Below are 21,829 nucleotides of genomic sequence, written 5' to 3'. Positions count from 1 at the left end.
TTTTGACAAAGTTATATATATATATATATATATATATATTTTTTTTTTTTTTTACTTTATAGGCACTAACAGGGATTCTCAGCTGATTTTTACAACTGAAACTTCTATGACATAAAAGTATATATTTTGAAGAAAGTTTCAACTGTTTATCTTTCATACAATGACAGACAATGGGGTCCAAAACAATATTGGACACCACTGACTTTTCATTTTTGCATGAACTATCCATTTAATTGGTGACCCCACACTGCACCAGAATTATCTAGTGTATAAAACAAAAAACACCTTTGAAGAATGTTGGTAACCAAACTGTTTTGATCCCCACTGACTTCCATTATATGGACAAAAATACAATGGAAGTCATTGGGAACTGAAACTTATGGTTCTGTTACCAATGCACTTCAAAATATCTTCTTTTGTTTCCCACAGAAAAGAAGAAAGTCATACAGGTTTGGAACGACACAAATAAACTACGACATAATTTTCATTTTTGGGTGGACTAGTATCCCTTTAAACTTATGAAATATGTTAATACTGCTTTGAACTACATTTTACAGCTATTTGAAAATATTTATTTAAATGTAATTTTGACGTTTCAGAGAATTAGAATATCTTTCCCTATTCAAGTACATAGGAGCAGTAATTGTGTGCCACAGAAACACACAGAAAACATCTGTCCGGAGGCTTTACTGAGATGGCTGCCGTGTGATCCAATTTGCTTGCTGCAAACTGCTCTCAAAATGATCAGCATGCTTATATTTCATTTCCACAGAGAGTTCAACAAAGGGCCAATAAATACAGAATGCGCACATTCAACACAAGCACGGCACTGATCTCAGCCTCTAGTCAGTTAAAACTCCTTTGTGTTGGCTTGCAATCACACCCGACTCTAATCACAGAGCTCAAACACACAGCTGCCTCTGAGACTGTACATCACAATAAAGTAATAGCACTTCCTCTGAGAGCTCTAGTTAACCTTGAGCCTGTGCTGCGTGAGGGAGAGATTAATGGTGTGTTTATTGAGAACGGAACAGGAGAAGAGAGGAAAATTAAGTTAGAATATGGAATACACATAAAAATTAAAGACTTGTGTTATGGCTACCCACACAACTTCAAGCACAATAGAAAAAAAAACAAGGATGGCGTGTTTCAGAGGAATGATTTATACTTGAGACCCAGGTCCAAAATTAACACCCACCAAGTGCCAAATGCAATTTAAAAACTGCCTTTGGTGAGCAGATAAAAAATTATTTGCCAGTGTCACAGTAAATGATAGTCTAACCCTCACACATGCAAAGTGATTCAAATGAAAATTTATATGAAATAATAAATTATAATTACAATTATTAAACAATTAATTAATTAATAGATAATAAATGATTATATCTATTATATATTTAAAGAACATTAATACTTTTATTCAGAAAGGACACATAAAATTAACAAAAAGTAACAGTAAAGACATTTCTTCTAAAAGAGGTGATGATTTGTTTTTTCAAATTGTTCTTTCAAATTTTCTGAAAAAATATATATCCTAATATATATCCTGAAAAAAAATCTATATAAACAGCCTCATGGCTGGCAAATGTTCTCGATTCACTTGCTTTGGCAGGTGTGGAAAAGAGTTAATTTGGACTCTGCCTGAAGGGGAAAAGGAGAGAAAGAAAGAGAGAAAATAGTCTACTGAAAAGGTGTGAGAGACAAAGAAAGAGTCATTTTTGGCAGAGAAAAAGCAATTGTGTTGGAAAGACTATCAAATAATGAAAGGCGCAGGAGTCGAGTGCCAAATAAACGCTCTGCAATTTACTCTTAATGGAAAGCAAAATCTGAGTGCGTAGAAGTTTTGATGAAAGAGATCTCCTCCATTAATAAACATGCGGCTCCTGCACTGCTTATTTCAGCCTTTGTGTTCCGGCACTCTGGGATCATTGAAGGATCTGAGCAAGCGGTAATGTGAGTGTGAGTCTGTGTGACTCTGTACAGTATGTGTGTGTGTGTGTGTGTGTGTGTGAGAGAGTGGCTCAGCGGGCCTGTGTTAATCTGGGGGTTGTGTAAAGCGAGCAAATATCAGTGCACATGGTCCTGTAGAGGCATTTGATGATATAGGTGAGGGTCTAACACTGATGAAGTGATTTCCGAAGTGTGTACCTGGCATTTACATAATACTGTGTACATTGTGTGTGTGTGTGTGTGTGTGTGTGTGTGCAGGCAAACTCTTTGGAACTGACCCGTCACACAAACACACACCAGCTGTTCAGTAAGCCCTACTTGACTCCAGATGCTGCTCTTATACAACTTCATTTTGTAATTGATCAGCACTAAAAATGGAGTGTGTGCTCATGGGTCGACATGCACACACAGCCTGTGTGTGTATGGTGGGCACCTGCCGTTGACTTATGCTGATTGTGTACTTTATGCACTAGATATTTTCTAGCTTCTAAAACAAACCCTCACACAAACCTTTCTGCATTAAGACATTATTTAATATGTTAATAAGCCATTGACCTTATGGGCACCATTGGCCGGAGGTAATTTCAGGTTTTACTATCCTTAAGGGGTCGTTTACTGTAGTCACCACAATATAAGCTAAACCCGATTCACAGACACAGACACACAAAACAAGGTGCATTTAGTTATTATTACTATCAATATTATTATTATTATTATTATTATTACATCAGTAATTTCTGTTATGAGCACATTTCTGGCCTTTCAGTTACCCATAACCCTGTTTACTGAATTCTGTGACTATAGCAAAGGGGTCTTTGAGAATAACACTGCATTCAGACACCAATTTCTCTCTTTTCATTCTGGTATAACCTAGCAGACAAATGGCAATTTCACCTCAAAGAAATTACTATAACCTCCAATTATGTGCAGAACTTTTAGTCTTCTGGACATAAACCACTATCAGTGGATTTGCAATTGTGTAGTTTCTGTTGTTCAGCACAAAGCCACAATAAAAGGACCATCTCAAATAATGGGGAAAAAAGGTAAATGGTTTTGTGTATTTTTTGATAATACTCATGTGAACAATTATGAATCCACTAAACCAAAATAAAATAACCACTGACCACTGCTGCCGATCTCATTAAAGAGGACATGAACGTCTTTAATCCCACATGGTGGAAAGACATCAATGACACGAGGACGCAATGAAACTGAGAAGCACTAAGATGAATAAGCTGCTTTGTCACAACTTCATTTGGCTCAAAAAGGGACTATTTCACTCAAATCAAATGGAGATGAGTGAACGCATCTGCTGCAGTGTTACTGAGAGAGGACAGTGTCCTCAAATACTGTCTCTACCGACGTTAGGAGCATGACACCACTCACAGACAAAAAACATGAAACCAGCATTCACCGTCCACATTACACTGACAAATGCAAAAGCTGCATTGTGAAAAAGCAGCACTAACATTTATTTTACAGTGTTTAACTCAACTGTCTCTTGCTAAACAGGTTTTATCCTGATAAAAAAGCCAACTTTGACTCACTGATGCACTTTATTTGGAAAACAGGGAACGATACTAAGTAAATACTAGTGTAAATATTTTATGAAGAACATACCTGGGAGGCTGGTGGAGATGTTGACCTGTGTGTAGAACCGTTTGTTGCGGAGTAACTCCGAGACGCCGTTCCGGGCCTCCACGCTGAAGGAGTAGTTGGTGTTGGGCAGCAGGTTCACGACGGTGACTGTGCGCTCCGTCAGGCCGCTCTGCTGTGGTACGAAGCCCACACTGGCTCCACAGGGTTCACACTGCACCTGCGGGGCCCGCGGGGGGCCGACACATCGCCGGCAGCCTATGCTGTAGGTGAGATCCCCTCGGCCGCCTGAGTCATTCGGAGCAGCCCACTCCAGAATGAGCGTGGACTGTTTGAGGGTGTAGACCAGATCACGAGGTGGAGAGGGAGGGCCTGTGTGCAAAAATAAATATATAAATAAATAAACAAACATACAAATGAATCTTGTAATGCTTGATTAAAACAAAGTGTTCAATACCACACATGCCACACACACACACACACACAAAAACACATTCATAATCATTAAATAAATGTCATCTGAACATACTCTAATTAACATGATGATAATTACCCCTCAATGAACTGTAATTCTTTTTAATAATTTAACCCAATTAGCTACAACTGGGTAAAGCTTAACGGAGCTTTAGGCTTAAAATCACTTGAGAGGAAATGAACACAGGCCATGGAAGACAGTCAAAGAGAGATCATGGAGTATTGAGGGCACTGGCAAAGACGAACACAGCTCTCATGCACTAGCAAGAAGTCCATTCATACAAATACAGGGAGAGGAAAGGCTCCTTCATGTAAATGTGCCGACATGTACAGTAATTTGACTGAATCTGTGGTAGCAGAATTAAAATAAAAAAAGCAAAGATAAAAATTAAATTAATCATTTTAATTTTGTAATAAAAATAATAATAATTATTATTATTATTACTATTATTAAGTGTTTTCATTTTGTATTAGTATTTTTCCATTATTATTATTATTACTAACCCGTTTTAGACTAAAAGCATTAAACAAAGGAACATACAAAATTAACATATGTATTCCAGATTAGCTATATCTTAAAACTGGAAAAACTTTTAAGTTTTTCAATTAAAAAATATATATTTTAAATTTGGTTAAAACAAATTCACACAATTGCTAACTAACATGAATATTTAGCCGTAGAAGCCTTAGAAATTCAACTTAAACACAGCAATACGCAGCAGTACCAATAACTGTGTTTTTCAGATTTTCAAATGGGTTTTGTGATAGCCTATAAAAAGCATTTGATTTCATGGTAAGATCAAGGACCTTAAAGCGGCTATATAGAACTGAATGGCTTGCTGCAATGGCATTCACAACTACTTCCCCCAGAAGCTGCAACTGATTTATGGTCAATCATGTGGGCAGAATGAATGACAGTCTCTAACATAGAGAGAGAGAGTGATATAAAAGAGGGGTGGGGAGGAGGAGAGAGATCAGATGTGTTAATTGCTGCTGTCCTGTAACGCGGGACTGTTCTGTTGACTCTGGGAGGAGTGGGTCAAGGCTGGAGCCCTGTATCTCTAATGCCGTTTGTCAGACAAGAATCTGTTAGCAGCAGGAAGCCATTTAAATGTCACCAGGGCTTTAAGCTGCCCATCATCAGCTCAGGCCAAGAGCACTACAGGTGCCTCCCGCTGCCCTCAAACACAAACACATACACACTGCAAAGATGGACTCAATATGCTGCAATGATAGAACCTTCCCGTGTAATATAGGGAGTTTGCTTTTCTTTTTTTGACAAGATGGTCAAAAAATAGTAATCCACAATAAATATGAACAAACAAAACAAAACCTTATCTGAACCATTATCAATAAAACAAAACTAGTGAAATAAGACTAAGAATATAATATAATAAGACTAAGACTAAATAAATGATTAAATGTTTTATTATTATTATTATTATTAGACTTATCTGAATCAATTTCAATTAATATTACTCACTACATAACTTACTAAAACAAATAACACATATTAATAAAACAAGATCAAATAAGACTAATAAACAAATTTTTTTTTAAATAATAATAATAATAATAATTAAAAATAAAATAATTGTATTAAAATTAAATAATTCTATTTGTAAAATAAAAATTATATTATATTATATTATTATAGAATGTTACATTCTAAATTATTTTATATTACAAGTTTTACAATCTTTCTTTTAACTAAATGCCACTTTCAATAAATGCCACCAAAGGAATTTGAATTCATCTGAATTAACTGTGGGATCCAAGTAAAGGTATAAATCATTATAATCAAAAGCATCATAACTGGTGCTACACAGCATTTCTGAGTGCCTGATTGTTCTCTGGTATATGCATTTGTTAAGTTTTAATTTTGAGATCTAGGCTTTTGAAAAAGAGCCCCTTGTCTCATAAATGCAGCAGAGGATAATGAAACTGTAACACAAAAGCTCAAGTGTGAGTGTGTGTATGGAATAATTTAGATGTGTGCAAGAAGCGTTGTTTTATTAAAGGCTCTGAAGGCTTATGCAACGGGGCCCACGTGTGGCAATGAGCAGTGGGGAACAGCTGCAGTCAGGATACATCCACCACAAGACAGGACACACACACACACACACACACACACACACAGCAGCGCTTTATCACTTCCGTTAGCACATACACACTAGGGTGCAAACACACACACACCTACACACAGGCACATTACCAAAACAGAACAGCACAGAAAATAGACATAGAAAAGTAATGCAATCCATATCATGCCACCTCCTTTCAATCCTTTGTCTTCTGTCATTTACAGTCATTAAAGACATTTCTCTCTCTCGCTATAATAAACTGGTGCCATCTGCTCATAAGAGTGACTGTAGAATCTATACTATAATTAACACAATAACAGAGTCTTTGTCTCTTTCATATAACAGCAGCCTAATCAATACAGTAATTAATGGTGTAAATAAAAGTCATAAGCACTCAGAGACCCATTCAGCCCAGAATAAAGGGCTGGTCACACAAGAATTGAAAGTTTAAGTGTGTGATGTCGGTGCAACTAGAGCCACTAAACAGAAAAGCAAAAAACGAATGATTGTTTTGGAAATGGTTTTCACTCCCACGTCTGCCATTGGTAAGCAAACAGATAGTCCCGCCCTAAACTCACGCCATTGGTTGAGCTAACTCTGCTGTGTCAGACTTTTTGGTGCACTTTTCAGTGACATTAACCTATGATTGGTTTATAGTTGGCTAATAATGGTTACTAATTAGGGTTGTGCCGATAGACGATAGTATCGTGTATCGATGATAGTCAGAGATATCGACGATAGCAGATGTCTTTGTCAATAGTCAAGATGATATTAGGCTCATTCTCCTATTAATGTATTAAATTATTATTATTATTAGGCGGCCTATTATAATTCAGCTATTATTATCAAATTGACCCGCTATTTCACTTCAGCATCGCACTTCGGACACTCACAAACACGCGCGCAAATGAGGATTAGAGCCTGTAGCCGGTGAAGGAGTCTCCAACCACAAACACAGACGTACATCATCCGCTGATATAAGGTATTTCATTGCACTTTAACAAGTAATCTGAACGGCCTATATATGTGCAATATTTTAACTGAGCCCTCCTCACTAACTGAGTTTAATGCCACAGTTATGTTAGAACGCATCTCATTCATGTTTCTGTGGCGGCACTTTTTATGATGGATGGATGCACTTTTTTGGGCTTAAAAATCTCAACCCCCATTCACTGCCATTATAAAGCTTGGAAGAGCCAGGACATTTTTTAATATAACTCCGATTGTATTTGCCTTGAGGATGAGTAAATCTGATGAGTAAAAATGTTAAGGTATGGGGTAGGATTAAAGGATTTAAAATATGGTCATGCAGAATAAGGCATTAATATGTGCGTCATAGATACTAAAAAACAGCCAATATGCTAGTAATATGCATGCTAATAAGCAACTAATTAATAGTGTTACTATATATATCACCTAACTGTACACACAAGTTACAAACACAACATTCCCGTTGGCAGTGCTAAACCCCACAGTAAACAAAATGAAACCAGGAAACAACAGGACTGGATTGTACAAACATGAGAACACACATAAATAAATACCTGTGCACAAATAACTTCACATGCAATGCACACACAAGCGTTCACCGCACACACAAGCGGACTGTCTTACACGTGCAGGGTGCGGATGGAGGGTCCAGTGGAGTTCTGAAGTGGTCATCTTCGCACACACACAGCACAGAGCCCTCTTCTTCAGCCTTGCTGTTAGCTGGACACGGGAAACACTCTTGCTGCCGTGACGACATCTTGTAGGTGCCTGGGGGACAGGCTGGAAAAAGAGAGAACACACAGGAAAGAATCCATTACAGACTCTGAGACAACAAAATCTGTAGCTTCTAGCGGCAGAATTAAACACAACCCTGAAAAATGGCATTACTTACAACCTGAGACCAGAAAAGAGTACATGGTTTAGACCTTATTAGCCAACATAAAAGATTCACTTGGGAGTATAATATGCTACTTGAAGAGGGGGAAAAAACCCACATGCCACTGTGCCTCCCGGAACAAAATCCTTTGAAATTAATGAGGTTCATATTACACATGATTAAGGAGCTATTTGTTGCCTGTACAAGCAATAAGTGATGGAAGCTCATGCTCGTAAAGTAACTGCTGTGCGACTGTATGAGGGGACAGAGCACTTGTGCAACAATGAATCACAATGTTCAATATGGGGGCTGTAGGAAAGAAAAGGAAGCCCCACACCTTAATGTCTCACTAAGAAAGACAATAGCTAGAATAAGCTAGACCAATCTTTAAAAAAGGGGGCTTTGTAGTTCCAGAATAAAGGCTAAGACTAAGAGTAACAAGTTTAATAACAAAAAAAAACAAAAAAAAAAACAAGACAAAGCATACAATGGAGAAAATTGCCTTTTAGAACTAGATGGTATGTTTTTCATAATAAAATATATTTACAATTTGTATGTTGCTTGCAAAAACAAAACAAAAATGAAGCAAAAAAGCTAAACCTAAAGCAAAAAGCACAAAAAGTGTCCAAAAACCAAACTAAAATAAACCAAAACAAAACAGAAATTTGAAGAAATTTGCCTTTTAGAACCAGATGGTGTAGTTACAGCATCTACCAGCAGGGGCGAACAGGGTCATGCTAACCAACAAATCCTTGACCTGTGTAAAAGGTTCTATTACTTGCATCCATGTTGCCCAAGGTCATTGTTAAGATGGCTGCCAAATGAACTAACTGACTTTAAAGAGTCTTGAACATGCTTTAAGATCACTAACCCCTAGATGTTATTGTGCTTACATGTATACACACTTACCCATCTATCCATTAGTCCATCCCCCAATTTTGGATCATTATACAATCATTTGTGTTTACATTTATGCATTTAGCACATGTTTTTATCCAAACCAACTTACAAAAGGGGATCGAATCACTCCATCATTGCCTCAACGCACTGACAGGGTCATAAAAACAATTCCCTGGAAAACACAATGAATATGCACATGTATACACAGAGATGCAAACACACAAAATGACCCGAGTAAGCACAGACATAATGTCGTGTTTTCCAGCGAGGCAAGCAAAATCAGATAGACAATGGGAAAAACACCAAAATAAGTGATATGGCATCCAAATCTATGCATACAGAACAGAACACATACCCTGATACAAAACCAAAATGCAAGCGCATCTCAGTGTTGTAATGTATGAAATATGAAAGCAAAGCTCACCAATCTCATGGCTTGTCAGATTAATTCCTGCAAACAGCACTAACAAAAATGACTGCAAACTTTGTGGTATCAGACCTGTGTTTGTACGCCACTGTTGGTTTTTGCTGCTGTCTTTACAACCTGACATTAAATCGCAATGCACTTTACCACTGCCGGGAGGACTGTGGCAAAAACAGACAGCCAACTGAAGGCAGCTAAAGCCAAACACACTGAAGGGAATGAGATTACAACCCATATCTGCTGACATTACACAGAAATTCCCAGGGATCCCATTTTTTTCTAATTCCACAACAGACCAGCTGGCTACATAAGGATCAATTTATCTAATGTGGCATCAGCAGGGGTTGCTTCACAGAAACCAGTAAGATGATTGGCTCTATAGTGCCACAAGGAACTATAATGCAGATCGAGCAAAAAGTCACGCCAGGGGTCCAGGTTGCAGAGAATCCAGCATAAAGGTAAATGCCAAATATATACAGGGAAAGGAGGCCTGTGGGATCAAGCTTTCAGAATTACACTTTTAGATGTAGGAGGTATCGCATATACAAGTTAGTAATTTTTAGGACATTCTCTGCCTAATTTTATGCCTCATTTTATCGTATAAAATTATTCATTATTTATAGTCTAACGGAGAACAAACAAATCATTTAAATTTGTTCATTTAACAGGCACTTTTATCCAGAGTGACTCACAAATGAGAATAATGGAAACAGAAGCAATTAATTAATTAAAGAGAGAACACAACACAGGTAATACGACCATACCAAATTTCCACAAGAAAGGTTAAAATACATGTGCAGAAAGAGTTTAATGGAAAAAAAAAACTAGTTAGAAAGTTTTTTTTTTTTAGATCATCTAAGGAAAGAAGGATTGCAAGACAAGAAAAAACATTACTGGAAATAAAATCTGAAATCATTGACTCTCGATGACAATGATCTGGTTTTGTGTGAGCAATCAGATTTCACTGAGGGATCTCTTCATAACCACACAGCTCTTTCGAACACACATCAATAAATCATAAAGAACATAACACAGTAAACGTGAGCAATGAATTGTTTCAATGGTGCTCTGACAGGAGGTATTAATGAATATTAATAAGTCCAAAAAGACATTTGCTTTGCACTCCCTCTCTCGTCTCGACACAAATGGCCTTCATTATTTTCTGGCCATAATTCCATGCCGTCTTATTTCCAAATGTCAGGCTAGATTTGCAAGCAGCTGTCAGGGAAATCAATAATTCATGTCATCATATTCAGATCACTGCCTTAATGCTGCTAATTACAATTTATGAAAAAATCCCTTGCGAATGGAATAAATCCACATAAATGAAGGAGTGAAAGGTCTATTTTAAAGGTCCTGCCTATCATACGCTCTTCACACTCCTGTAACAGTTTAGACCATTGGGTTTAAAAGGGTTATAATAACCTGTTCAAGTTGCACAGGTAACCGACATGGTTTTTCCAGCAAAAACTGTGCATTCTGCAACAGTGATTATAGTGACATTGATATGGCCTCTGCATTCATCAGACCCCAAAAAGCTATTTTTTCCAAATCTCAAATGTCATAAACAATCACCTTCAGTGGTCTGGTATCAGCAGCAAAATCAAATATATTTGGGAACAGAAATTTATAGAGATTTAGCTGTGGGCTCTCTACTTACTGAGCCAATAAGTAACCACCTACTGTAGCAACCACCTGAAATACCCTATCAACATACTAAAAGATACCCAGAAATCCAAATCACATGACAACATCTGAGCATCATGGAAGCATGGACGTTTAGAGTAATAACCACTCACTAGATTTTTCCTCAGAAAAATCTAGTTATGGTTAACATAACAGCCATAAATTACTCAAACTGGACATGAGACAACGAGACAAAGGAGATGCTCTTAGGGTGTCAAGACTGGACAGATTCTTTCTCTGCATGTCCATCACATTCATTCTGATATCTTAGATCCTCTTAACACACCCCACCATTTTTCTTCACTCTTCTTTTATTTTCATTGTATCATACTCTTACCCTCTTTCTGAGCCTCTCGCTCTCTCCTATTTTCTCCACCTTCCCCCAAATCCCTTCTCTCAAACTCTCAAATTTAATGCCGCTTATCTCTACCAACGGAACAATAGAAAAACCATGGACAAGAGTCAGAATTAGAAGACATTACACTGTTCGGCCTTAATCCTAGCATCCCAGCCTCCCACTCCCACGCCACCACTGATCAATCCTCATCAATGCAGTTCTCTTATTAAAACACAGATCTGCTACGATCCAAGTCAATGACCACCCCCTCACTCACAGACTTCGACTTTGAAGGTTCACACCCTTCTTGTATAAAAGAGTTCTGTCAACCCTTGTTGGTTTGCACACTCACTTCATCTACTGATCTTGCACTCAGTGTTCTCCCTTGCTTACCCAATGAACCACTATGGGTCACCCACCTCTAGCGGCTTAGAACGCAGAATGACATCAAAAGCATCCAAGCAGCTAAAGTTGGGGCTTTGTTTGCTTCCTGTCACCTCTGATGGATGGTTTCCATTTAGCCAAGTCCGGAGGAGATTTGTAAATGTTCAGAGCTGAGCCCAAGCCCATGCCCCTGATTGAAAGGCACAGGGCTGAGCAGTTCTGAGAGGAGTCAGGCATCACTACATATGTGCACGATGCTCCTGTCACGTGAACTTGAGCATTCAGGTCATTGCGTTTACAGATTACAGTCCACTTCAACTTGCACATGTGTAATTTCTCATAGAAGAGCCTGGGGAATCTTGTAACACAGGTACAGCAGAACTACATAAATTGTAATGGAGTTTTTGCATAGTGATGTGAAGAGGAAAAGGGCAGAAAAGAGGAGAAAAACTAGAAGGAAGAAAGATGAACAGAAGAAAGTAAGGAAATGTAAAAGACAAATGGAAAGAAAGGATGGAAGGAAACAAAAATGGGAAATAAAGGGGGAAAAGGGGGAAGGCAGGAAAGACTGATGGAAGAGGGGAAGGATAGAAGGAAGAAAGGATGGGAAGAAAGACAAATAAGGAAAGATGCATGGAAGTAAAAGGAGAAAGTAAAAAAGATGGAAGGAGGAGGAAAAAAAAGAAAAGAAAGTGGAAGAGTGGTAAGGAAGTAGGAGGTAAGGAACAAAGGAAGGGGAAAAGAGGAAAGCAAGAGGAAAAGTTGGAAGGAATGAAGAGGAAAAGAAGAGGAAGTAAAGTAGGAAGGAGAGAAGGATTGCAGACCGGAAGGAAAAGCCCCAATATGTAAAGAAACAAAAAGAGGGAAGGAAGCAAGGAAGGAAAGATAGAAGGAAGGAAGGGGGGAAAGAGGCAAGGAAGGAAAATCTAGTGTGCCAATGCAACATTAAATAAGTGTACTAATGTGTTCACATGTTTCTGAGAGTGCGACAGAACCGTCTTGTCTGTATCACTTTTGCAGACAGCAGGGTAGTGTTTCACAGTAGGGAGACGGCACTTGTGAAATTGATTTCCTGTAGGCTTTCAGTGACATTACCACCGTCCCCTCAAACTCCAATCTCAACATGCCCATATCCACGTCTGCCTGATCTGAGAAAGCAAGCTATCAGCTTTCCCTCATTAGGCTGGGAGAGAGGGATGAGATCGGAAAGCAGAGAGGAAAGGAGAGAGAGCCCTGTCCATTTGCATTCCAAAACCATCAGGCGGGTGTCAATGGTTATGTTTGCATCTGAATGTCAAAGCAATTTCAGGTGCGGCACTCAAGCAATTGAGAAAGATGGAAAAGAAAAAAAACAACAACAGTAAAACCTCGTTTCTGAATCACTGAAGGGTGTCCGACTGATGAGGATGCTGGGTTTGGAGAATGAGAACGGGGTAGTGAATGAGATGCAGGCAAATTTGCAACATCTCTCAGAAATATCTAAGCACGACAGGTTGGGCACATTTGCAGCCTCAAACAAAGACTACACCTTATTGTTAGTTCAGGTAATGGATCCCTCTTTTTTCATTTTTGCTTTCAGGGCGTGAGGCTCAGCTTGAACATTAAGTGATAAAGCAAAGTGGAAAATAAGTAATTCCTCAAAGTTTTGCAAAAGACTCTGCAAGCCTTACAAACAAATTGCTGTGAAATGTACAAACATATCCTTCTGAACAGGTTAGTCAGCAGCTAACCCAACAATTTAATTATAATACAAAAGATGAGAGGCGTGTTTGTTGATTGATTTCCAATTTTTGAAGATAAATGGATGTCTGGAGGCTGGTCACATTTCCATGATCAATGGTGTTGAGGTCAAGAACGATAACAGATATTATTTCCAAGTAACACAACAAAATTATGCCGTGCAGAATAACCAAAGAGCAGGGAATGGAAGAGGGAAAAATAGCGAGGGAAAGAAAGAAAAAGGGAGAAAAGAAAAAAGGGGGAAAGAAAGGGGAGGAAATGAAAGCAAGGAAGGAAGGAAGAGAGGGACTGATATGGGCCAAGCCAAGATGCATGGACAAATGCACATTTACAAGAAAACCCATTGACCTCAACCCAAAACTATAACATCTGACCTTAGTGTCAAAGAGGAGAAAAGAAATGTAAGAAAGGAAGAAGACTAAAGAAAGATGAAAAGGGAAAAAGAAGGATGGAAAAGGGGGAAGGAATAAAAGAAGGAAGGACAGAAGGAAGGGAAAATATAGACCAGGGGTGGCCAATCCTGCTCCTGAAGGGTCACTATCTTGCACAGTTTAGCTTAAATACTAATTAAACACACTTGAACCAACTAATCAGGGTCTTCAGGATTTCTAGAAACTTCCAGGCAAGTGTTTTGGGGCAGGTTGGAGCTAAACTCTGCAGGACATTGGCCCTCTAAGAGCAGGACTGCACCTGCCATAGACCATGTCAAGATACATGGAATAAAGTAACATTTATAAAAAAGATTCAGTGACCTTAAGGCAGGAAGGGATTGAGGGGGGTGGTATTGACTATGCCAAGATACATGAAAAAAAGTTATAAAAAGATCCAGTGACCCTAACCCAAAACTGTAGCGCCTCTGACCTTAGTGCCTAAGAGTCGTTAATACAATTGGCCAAGGAAATGACAGGGTGGTCCACCTTTGGAAATCGAAGGAAGTAAAACGGTTGGGAAGACATGGATCTATACGTGACAGGATCGATGGCAAGAGTAGGTGGACACAGGCACTGTAGGTCTGTAAGGGAATTAAAGGTCACGGTGACCCTTGTTGAGAAATGATTGGCTCAGCAGAAGATAAATGGATGTACAGGGCAGGAAGGCCATCGAGGGTAATTAATAGTTACCCTCAAGGATCTTGACGGGGATCATTGGAAAAAAGCTTATAAAGCGACAGAAAGAACACGCATAATGTCAAACAAAGTTAAATTTGTATCACACTTGCACGGATGCACATGCTTACTAGCTCTGCAGTCACACAAAAATGTGTGACCCGCCAGAAGAACCCGGGCAACAATTAACAGAGAAACACAGAAACACAATCAAGGCCACAATTAAGCTGTGAAGGTAAAAGGCTTGTGACCTTGTTGTGCAATTAACAGCTTCTTCTTTTCATTAGTTGTTCTTTTTTTTTTTTGAAGGTCCCATTTTAATTAAGACACAGGATGCTGTCAGGAGAAGTTGAAAGTGAAGTCAAGACATTGCTAAAAATGGGGAAAATTGGAATTAGAGCTTGAGGTGCAGCTGTGACGAGGAACAGGGGGAGTGAGAGAGGACGTGAGAAGAGCAGACAGAGGCAGAGATTAAGATTAGAGGAACGAGGAGAAGGAGGAGGAACACAAAGAACGGAACAAGCATTTACAGTGAGCGACATGTGAGTGGCACAAATTTTGACAAAAATCAAACTCTCTGTTGCATTAAGGAGGCATTTTAAAGTGCCTGTCATCAGAGGGTCTCAATCTGGATCTTTCATTTGGTTGTGAAATGCATTTTTTTTTTATCTCACTTAACCCCGTAAGACCCAAATTTAGAAAAAAACTGTGGAAAAATTATTTAACCATTTATATGTTGTTGTGGGAGGCCTCTAATGCAGAAATAAATGAGTTTGAACATTTTTTTATTTTTAGTACGTTTTTAGTGAAATGTTGTAATATTACAACGTTGGGCCTTTGGGGTAGCAGAATTTCAGTCTGAACAAATCTAAAGATGATCTAAGGGTTCATTTGCAGGGAATACTGCTTGTGTAGCCACATAACAGCAGCCTATATATCCATACACAAATAATCACACAATAATAATTGTTTTTATGAATATTACATTTATTATAAAAATATTTTCAATAAAAATTATTTACTGGTATGTACGATGTCTAGCTCTGTTCATAGCCATGTTCAATTCCCATAGTCTCATAATGATTTTATAAATGCTCCTTTCTTTTGAAAACTACTCATTGGTGTTAGATGTCAGAGCCTTGATCATATCTTCTGACACAAACCTTCAGAAGTACTCCAGTGGTGTATGATGGGAGACTGCATCATTAGTGATATCCTAATCAGAGAAATTAATGTTGAGACCGGTAAAGCTGTCTGAAAAATTTTAGGAAGAATTTTATGTTACGGCGCATGGTCTGTGTTCTTGAATGGCCTGGCTTTGTTGGCATGATGTTCACATAACCATCAGATGGGCCAACAAAAATGGGTGGTCATTTTCCTTGTCCAGTTCACAGGCATCTTTATATTACTTTTCAAGGCTAAATTATCTTGATGCAAGTCAAACCCAATCATACTTAAACATTTTAAAGAATTCACCAATTTTGCAGAATTCACACATTCTACAGATTTCAAACAATACAGTCTGATAGCTTATAGTGCTCTACTTATCATGATAATAGCACGTACAACCCCCACATTCCAGAACATTATCACCTGGCCCTCATGCATCAAGCACACATTTGAGCAAACAACTTAAGCCCAGAAAAGAAAACAGAACCAGTTAAGTATATTTTAAAATTTAGTTTTAAATATTGCATGACAAATAATTAAAAATTCTCAAAGAAATCATTTATTTTTTAATTCAACTTGAACTTATCATTTACTGTAATAATAATTTATTTTGTAATAAAACTCACAATGGTAACAAATAAGACAATAAAAATCTATATTATATTTTGTCACTGACATAAATGGTCAAAAGTATGTTGCTAACAAATTAGAAGTACAATTCATTCATGTAATGTGTAAGGTGCACAGGCAAATTTTGTTACCACTCTAGCCCAATGTTGTAAAATTACAACCTTGACATAACAAGCTCAAAATCTAATTTAATCAAAGTATTTAACAGTACCTTAATATCTGCGTGATCTACACATATTACTAATCACAGAAAAAAATATTTTAGGCATTATACTTACTTGCATACTGGTTTATCCAGTCCAATAAAAAGAGGTGAAGTCCCTTGAAGCAAGTGTGCAGGTTGTGTAAGTTTATGGCCAGGTAAACAGACCTATTTACAAAATATACCACCCAACAACATTGTAGGACTGAACAATAGGACCTACTAATTGTGTAAATGTGATCTTAAAGGCTAAAAAACAAGTACAGGTTTATTTTAGTGGAGCTAAAACTGACGCTGTAATATTACAACAGTGGGCCTTACAGGGTTAAAGGGCTCTCTCCTGCCCCAGTGCACTGGGACCCACTGTAGCCCTGCACATTCTGGAATGCTGCATACAAATGTACACAGTAAGTTCCGAGACAGTACATTTTGTAATCACTAAATGCAGAGACACTGATTACACAGGATAATTCAAGCAAGTGCACCCCATGCTAATGTTCAGATGAAACACAGATGAACATTAAACAGCACAATGGTGCTTGATGAATCTGTGTGATGCCTGAATGCACAATTCATCAAAAATACATGTAATTAAAATCAAATACATTTAGACCCATTTAAGGACCAAATGCTATTAAAGTTTAACAAACTGTTAAGTTACTAAAAGTAAAAGCCAGCTTTATCACCTCCATGCCCTTGAGGTTACATACAGTCATTCAAAATATGGTGACAAATATGTTCCTTGACTTTTCAGTCATTAAGACCATTTAAAAATAAAAAGGTATTTGTATTAAAAAAACATCATTCTACAATTTAAAATTGTATTAAATAAAGTGGTTTAATGAATAGTTAAACATGAATAGTTTTGAAGTTCCAGGTGCCTAAAAAAAGGCCTGTTGCCTTCAGCTAACATAACATGACACTTTTTTTTTACTAATTGTGTTTGCTCAAGCAAAACATTATTGTAAAGTCTAAATAGCATGCAAAAAAAAAAAAAAAAAAAAAAAAAAAAAGAAGAAGAAAAAGAAAGAAAGAAAGAAAAAATCCAAAGAGAATAAGAAATTAAACATTTTATATGGCAGAAAAGCATTCACAACTTCACACATTTTGTAAGTCAGGACATCACCATTTTTTGAGAATGACACTACAATTATTGTACAGTAAGATTCCTAAAACTTATGGGGTTATCAAATATCCATAAAATCAAGAATAAAAGGTATAAACAATGGAAACCATCCACCCCTGCATGCTTTTACCAATTCTTAATAAAAGCACTAAATGGATATTTATTTTTTATGATGCTTTTACCCACAACAATTTACTGAATACAAGTGTATACAAGAATAATAGTGATATTCCCCATAGAGGAAACTGGGGTTAAAGGTCTTGTTCAAGGGTAGCTAGGCTACACCACCACAGCATTTATATGGATTTATATAAAGCGAACAACACTGCTTCAACAAAATTTTAGACCGGAAAAAAACAAAACATTTTCTGAACTTTTTTTTACTGTGCTGAAGTTCATTAAAGACACTGTAGGTCACTAGAACAATGGCCTTTAACAAAAAGTGGAAGAACTTGCAACTGAACACCAGTACAGTATACAGTACACTGATTGCTCAAACTGTGCATAAAGACTTGGACAGAATGTGCTTTTGCCTCTTCCATGCCAACTCTGAGGTGGTGTTGGGTGTTCACACACAGCAGATGGGTCTGGAGTATGTGTGGGTGTATCTATTGATTTCTCCTGGCCTGCGGTCGTCCAAGTGCCTCTATTCCTCCTCCCTCACTCCATCCGTCTCATTCGAGACTCACTCCAGTCAAAGGACTCCATTGCTCTTGGCAACCGATGGAGCTATAACATGCCAGACTAAGCCAAGTGTCCTCCTTAACTTCCTCCCTGGATAATGGACTTTGCAAGAAATATTGTGTAGAATGTTTGTAATCACAAGATATTCGGTATGGACATTTCTAAAGATCACCAGCTTGGCATATGGTTCTGTATTTTGCCTCTCTCACTCCAAATTTTGAATATTTTTTACTCTTCTCTGAGTACAGTAATGCAGGCACTATGTGTATTTCCTGCAAGAAGGTTGAAGATATGGGATGGTAAAAGTAAGGTTCAAGCTATCGTCATTCCCTTAGCTAACAGAATAGAAGGGAAAGATGTTAATGAGTAAACACCAAAAAGCTGAAAACATTACAAATGCTGTATTATGTTATCTGTAACTCATTTGGATGAAATGTTTGTCTAAATGAAGCAATAAATCGGGTGATTGCAAACCAGATACAAACTACATTCACAAGTGGGTTGAAATCAGATTATAATCCGATGCACCTCAGTGTGAACGCTAAGATTAGATTTATTTTTTATATTTTTTATATTGGACATAAATATAGTCATTTTTAATGACAACACTATTTTAATCAAACAAATCAGATCTGAAACAAGATTTGTATGCGGTGTGAACGCAGCTTTAAGGAACAGATTTCAAAACATTAAACATCATATACTTGCCGACTTTGTGAATGGTTACAGAGGAAAAACTGGACTTCATACACTAAATGATTACCGATCCATACTTTCAAGTTTGTTCCAAGATTTTTCCAAACAGAACAATCCCATGCAAAAAAAAAAACACACACATGGTTGTTAGAAGATGCATGACAAATGAAAAAAGCATGTTGCACTTGGTATCACTATAAATAGTTATAAATTATAAAAAGAAGGCTTTAAAAAGATCGGTATCGGTGATCGGTATCGGCAGATACTGCTTTCTGTGATCGGCGATCGGTAATCGGCCTCAAAAATCAAGATCGGAGCACCCCTAGTTCAAAGCCATACGATAAAAGCTTTTGTGCTGATCTTTACTCACTAGATGGGGTCAAATGCATTTATGAGGCATGCAGAGAATCAGGTGTAAGAGAGAACCGCACAAAAACTATCAGAATAAAATGATTCCCTTTTTGCCAGACACCTTTCGCATCACTCCTTCCCTCCCTCCCACTTTTTTTTTTTGCTTAGAGTAAAATGAGCGTAACCCAGCGAGCTATATATCGCCGAGCTTCATCAGATCTGCGAGAGCTGGTGCTGTGTCAAGTGAATCTGCACACTTCAAAAAAATCAATAGCTTGTTTTTAATGGAGAAATCCTGGAGTGCTGCACAAAGGCAAAACGCAAACAGTGGCATATTCAGACGTTAGCGCTGCAGTTGGAGTGGGAGCTACCTGTGGCGACCCACAGATCAGTGACTCTTGACGCTGCATCCGCTGTTGAGACCTTGGTTATGACCGGAAGTCCCGCCGATGTTAGCAAACTCCAAGTCAAACTTTAGACACCCACAGAGAGGATACTGTTATTGAGGGCAGGAATGAGGGAAATGCATTTTCCAGAGGCCTGAGGAACTGAGTGTTTGTTTTTCAAAGGAATAATATCTTATGTAAATGACTCATTCAAAGATTTTTTATGTTTTGAAAGAATTCTCTTATGGTTACCAAGGCAGTGTAAACCTTCATAAATCATTCTAATATGCTGATTTGATGACGATTTGTTGAAAACAGTTGTGCTGCTTAATATTTTTGTGTAAACTATAATATTTTTGAAAACTATAATATTTTCACATAAAATGATACTTTTTTCAGGATTTTTTGATTAATAGAAAGTTAAAAAGAACAGGATTTATTTGAAATAATGTTTTTAATGATGTAAAAGTCTTCACTATCACTTTTGATCAATTTAATTCATCCTTGTGGAACAAAAGTATTAATTTATTTAAAAAATATCTTACTGAGCCCAAAATTTTGAATGGTAGTGGTGCATGTATATATAATTAAATACATTTGAATATATATATATATATATATATATATATATATATTCAAACCTTTTTATATTGCATTTATTAATACATAATATTTAAATATTTATCAATATAAATAATGCACTATATGTTTTGTATTTTTTGTCATATTTTAATAAGTAAAATTATAAATTTCTGTTTTAATGTGTTAAACGTGATAATTTTTTTTTTCTTGTTTCACTCACATTCACACTCTAATAAATGATTAATAAATAATTTTCTCGGGCAATGAATCTCTTATCCTGTTTCATGAATCTTAGCATGCAACCTATGGTGGATTCCTGGTAAATCGCTGAGCTACAGGAATCATTAAATAAACTATTCATGTCCACCCTCAGAAGAACAGACAGTGCGCCCAGTGTGGACTACACTGAAGTCCAGAATGACGAGAGGACAGCAAGTTAGAGCAACAGAAAGATAGAGTGAGACAGAAATAGAGAGTGCATCGAGATAACCAGCTGAGAAAATTACATAAGCTATCCGGCAGTTATCCCTCTCATTCGTGCACAGCTCTATACTCAGCAGTGAATTATTCAGAGTGAGGCCACTCAGTGTCACAGCCAAAGCGCTGAAATAGCTGCAGTTCACAGTAAGCCAGTGAATGACAGAGCGAGGGGGGTGGGGGGTTACAAATATAACCTAGAACCGCTTACGACGCACCAGTGATGCTAAATGTGCAGAGGAAATCTTGGAAATGCAGAGCTGTTGCGTAAGGGACAGGACAAACAAACATTTAAGCAGTCACAAATACACACACACTCGCTTGCTTCATGAATGTAAGGTGAAAAGGAGCAATGAATGACAAATTATACCTGCGTAAGAAGGGTGATGCACCACCTGCCTCTAGACAACAAACACAAGCAAATTCACTCATGTTAAAGACATGCTTTGTGAAATCTAAACTCATCCAGTTTAATTTCTTAACACATGTTCCTAATCTTATTGTGCTCGATCACACTACTTGCAAGTCATTTGGTACATCATACAACCATGGTACATCATTGGACATTATTCCCTCAAGCAGAAAGTCATGTCATGTACTGAAATCTCCAAAACTGTACTGTATGACAGACTACTTTTTAATTACATGTAGAATAATCTAACAACTGTATAATAAATTATGATTTCAAACTTAAATCACACTAAAAAGTGAATTTTACTTTGTCCAACTAATGTACCTGCTCATTCTGATGGATAAAATAAAAACAAGGCCTCACAATATTACAGTTTTTACCGCATTTTTGACATAATAAATGCAGCCTTGGTGACCATAAGAGACTTTTAAAAAACATTTTAAAAAATCGTATTGCCCCCATTTAAAACTATTACAATACAGTAATCCTACAATGTATCAATTTCATAAAATAAATAAAAAATATAAAATCTATATATGTATATATAAAAAGTAACACATATATA

General features: G+C 37.4%; 1 protein-coding gene across 3 annotated transcripts in view; it reads right to left on the bottom strand.

The window, feature by feature from the left end:
- The window catches only part of LOC107710329 (ephrin type-A receptor 7-like), a 118,298-nt gene that overhangs the window by 51,179 nt on the left and 45,290 nt on the right, over positions 1-21,829 (bottom strand). For all 3 annotated transcript variants that reach the window (XM_016515075.1, XM_016515074.1, XM_016515076.1), the window contains exons 3-4: positions 7,719-7,874; positions 3,571-3,918 (exon numbers count right to left, since the gene is read on the bottom strand). In XM_016515075.1, the coding sequence (XP_016370561.1) occupies positions 3,571-3,918; positions 7,719-7,874 (504 nt within the window). The remainder of the gene's footprint in view (positions 1-3,570; positions 3,919-7,718; positions 7,875-21,829) is intronic.

Source organism: Sinocyclocheilus rhinocerous, unplaced genomic scaffold, assembly GCF_001515625.1.
Source record: "Sinocyclocheilus rhinocerous isolate Xijiao unplaced genomic scaffold, SAMN03320098_v1.1 scaffold897, whole genome shotgun sequence".
Taxonomy (NCBI): Eukaryota; Metazoa; Chordata; class Actinopteri; order Cypriniformes; family Cyprinidae; genus Sinocyclocheilus; species Sinocyclocheilus rhinocerous.
Note: the sequence above shows the minus strand (reverse complement) of the source record. Positions and strands in the feature narration are given on the sequence as shown.